This window comes from Bipolaris zeicola (genome assembly GCF_000523435.1).
Source record: "Bipolaris zeicola 26-R-13 unplaced genomic scaffold scaffold_582, whole genome shotgun sequence".
Taxonomy (NCBI): Eukaryota; Fungi; Ascomycota; class Dothideomycetes; order Pleosporales; family Pleosporaceae; genus Bipolaris; species Bipolaris zeicola.
The window spans coordinates 772-3,977 of record NW_006912631.1 but is presented as its reverse complement, the minus strand read 5'-3'; the positions used below and the strand labels follow the sequence as shown (position 1 = coordinate 3,977).

General features: G+C 42.9%; 1 protein-coding gene across 1 annotated transcript; it reads right to left on the bottom strand.

The window, feature by feature from the left end:
- Window positions 1–155: 155 nt before the first annotated feature.
- COCCADRAFT_42231 (uncharacterized protein) lies at window positions 156–2,866 on the bottom strand (the record flags this gene model as incomplete). The annotated part of the gene is made up of 6 exons (XM_007720697.1): window positions 156–293; window positions 351–748; window positions 815–1,760; window positions 1,830–1,872; window positions 1,933–2,076; window positions 2,127–2,866. The coding sequence occupies 6 exons, from the start codon at window positions 2,864–2,866 to the stop codon at window positions 156–158; spliced, it is 2,409 nt and encodes an 802-aa protein (XP_007718887.1).
- Window positions 2,867–3,206: the final 340 nt, after the last annotated feature.

Below are 3,206 nucleotides of genomic sequence, written 5' to 3'. Positions count from 1 at the left end.
CTTTTCCTCATCTTTTAGCTTCTGTACGATAGGTAGAAGCATACTCGTTCGCTAGGCCTCTCCGCCCATAACAAATGTTATACTATGAAAAGATTGAGTTAGATATATATAATTAATTAAGTTTCAAAAGATTCTTCTGTTATAAGTAGTAAAAACTATACTAGTTGGTAAAGTTCCATTGAATCCACCATCACAAACTTCTCTGTGACCAACTCACAACTCCAACACAGTGTATGGTTGCATTCTAGATATGAAGGTTGAAGTGAGTTGCATGGTCCACTTTGACACGAGCACTGCTCTACGATTAGCTATTAATAACAAAGTATGGACGTGGCGTACCGTGTATATACACAATATCTGTTGGTAATAGTGTTTATTCTCCTCTTTTGCTGGCTTCTTAGATCTAGGTCATTAGTATTGTTAGGTGCAGGTCGCTTTCTGTTGCCCTCATTACTAAAAAATGGGGAAATTAATTGTGATAAGCTTTCACCTATCAATATTAGGGTCCGAGGTATGTGTTCTAGTCGGGGAGATGAAGGCGGAAGCGGATTATCGCAATCATAATCCCCTCCAACCAATACGAAGTCCTTATTCCTTCCTCTCTCTTCATCCTCGCCATCATTTTGCATCCTCTCTTCTCCTAATTCTTTCTTGGTTTTGTTCTGCTCGACACATATCCACTCTCTAATGCTCTTTTTATCATCTTGTTCCAAGTGCTCTACTATATAATCAAACCGTTCGTCCCATACTACATTAAGCTTCGTCTTAAGCTCAACAATATTTTTGCAGAAGCCACACCAAAAGGACCCTTAACAATCCTTCCCAATCTTACTGCGTGTGTTCAGAGTCTCTACGGCTTCGGGAGAAGAAACGCCATATATCTTCAAGTAGATTTCGAATTTTTCCTTTTGAGGTGAATAAACTCCACAAATCGCACCGGGAGATAGTTTAAAAGCACATTGGAACACCTCAGGCTGGAAGTGTTGGCTGTTTTCGTGGCGTTTCCAATCTGATTTCGCGCTAAAGCGCTTGTGGCACCTGGGATATGTGCAGCCGTAAGGCTTCTTATGCCGTTTCATATGTCTCCGCAAATCACATTCCCGATTGAAGGCATATCCACATTCAGGACGCGGACAGACTTTCAGACCTGTTGTCTGACTTTTTCTAGCCTTATATGGCGCCGCCTGAGCAATGTTTGTGCTCTGTGTGATAAACTTGATGATTTCTAAAGCATCACGTCTAGTCAAGACTACTAGATCCGTGTTAGATTGAGTGTCCGAACCTGGCTGTACGTTTTCAGCCGATGTATTAACTCGTTTTGCTGAACTACTCCCTTGCTGTAGGACGTCCAGAATATGACCAATATCTATAGTACTAGAAGGGGAAGACACGGCAGTGGGCTTTTTCTGTGCTATTTTTTGTTGCTCGGCCTTTGTCTGAGGTGCATTGGAGAACCCGTAATCTATATCCGATAGAGCAGCCTGGGAAAGGGTTTCTCTCGGTGCGATCTCCGCGGACACTTGGGTAAGGGGAGGAATTTGTGTTTGCTGAGCTAAGGATAGCCTCGGTGCTAGGTATTGGCGACGAACTTGTTTCAGAAAGTCCATATGGTCGTGTTTCATTGAAAGATCGAGAGGAGATGAATTGCCCATCGTTGGGCTGAGTGGGAAGAACTTATCCATGCCAGCTAACATTAAGCTGGCGTCTATGTGTGCGTCTGCAGACTCTTGGTTTATTAAAGAGGGTTGCTTTTCAGGGTTCTACTTCGATCTACTAACGTCAGTTTGCTAGATTAAACATTTGAACGCAGAATATTACTTCTTAATCACATCTGTCTCATCTTCGTCTTGATGTATTCGTTGAATATGCTTTCTGAAATTGTCCAGACGCGGCTATGTTTTTTCCTTATCCTTACAATCTTTGCCTATATACCTGTAAGATCCTTTGTTGAAATCTACTTGGTGAACACTCTTCTTGTGTCGATCTAGATCGTTTGATGTGGTAAATCCTTGTGAAGCCCTTTTGCATTTGGGCACGTTGCACGTGAATGACTTTTCGTGTTTGAGCTGATGCTTCCTGTTCAGAATTCAGCATTGCCGGTATTTATGGAGCCGAAACGTACTCACTTGTACGTAGAATCACATTTAGGTGTCTTATTACATCCGGCATGATCACACTTGATTGGTTTACTTCTTGATTTACGGCTACGCGTGCTGCTAACACGAGACTCTTGATCTAAGGGTATAGTTGATACTATTGTTGCAATACTAGCTATAGATTTAACATTCGTGTTTTTAATTAGGCTGTAGAAATCTAATGGCAAACTTTGGCTTGAGAAGTCAGCCTCATTGCTAAGTGCTGATTGGCTTGTTCTGACTGAGAAGTAGCCTTTATTATTAATTCCACTGTGGGGATAGCGTGATGGTTTAACATTAGACTGGCGCGATAAATAGTGGGGCTGTCTATTTTCAGCGCTTCGGAGATTGAACGAACTCCATGTTCCTTCTTGTGTAGGTAAGTTGAATGTAGAGGGACTATAGCTGGGAGTGAGCAAAGATGAGCTACTCTGTAGACCGAGACTGAGACTGTTGTGTGCCACAGACAGATCTGAGTGATGACGGATTATTCTCTGTGGTAGCAGCGTACTGGAAGTAGTTTTCGTGGTATGTACTGACGTAGCTGGGCTGTATGCCTGTTCTTTCATATCTTGCACGATTCGTGGTTGCTGTGACAGATTCCATGGTTCTGTCTGTTTTGAAGTACTGATGTGAAGCTGAGGTACTGAACTATTGTAGTGATGTTCTATATGGTCGGAAGCAGAGTCGGAGGGCTTCTTGTAGCTTTTGCTAGAGTAGTAGCTGGACATGTCTGCTACCATGAGTTAGCCTGTTGAATGGTTGCCTGAGGCATCGACGTGTTGTCTTTTTGTCGGCCGCTCCTTAGAGTAAGTGGAACGGTGTTGAACTAAAGGGTGTAAACTTGAAGAACATGCGTAAATAATATAGGAGGCCTCGTTAAACTAGATCTAAAACATACCTCAATCCAGGTGTTTAGCTTGCTGGAGCGGCCTGAAGCTTGCCTGAAAGTACATAGTATGTAAGATTTAGTAGAGGAAAAAAGGCATGGGCGTGCGCGTTAGTAAATGCAGCGCACCACTCGGCCGCCTCTTAGCTTTCTGTACTGTTCACACAAGGCGATGGAAAGAC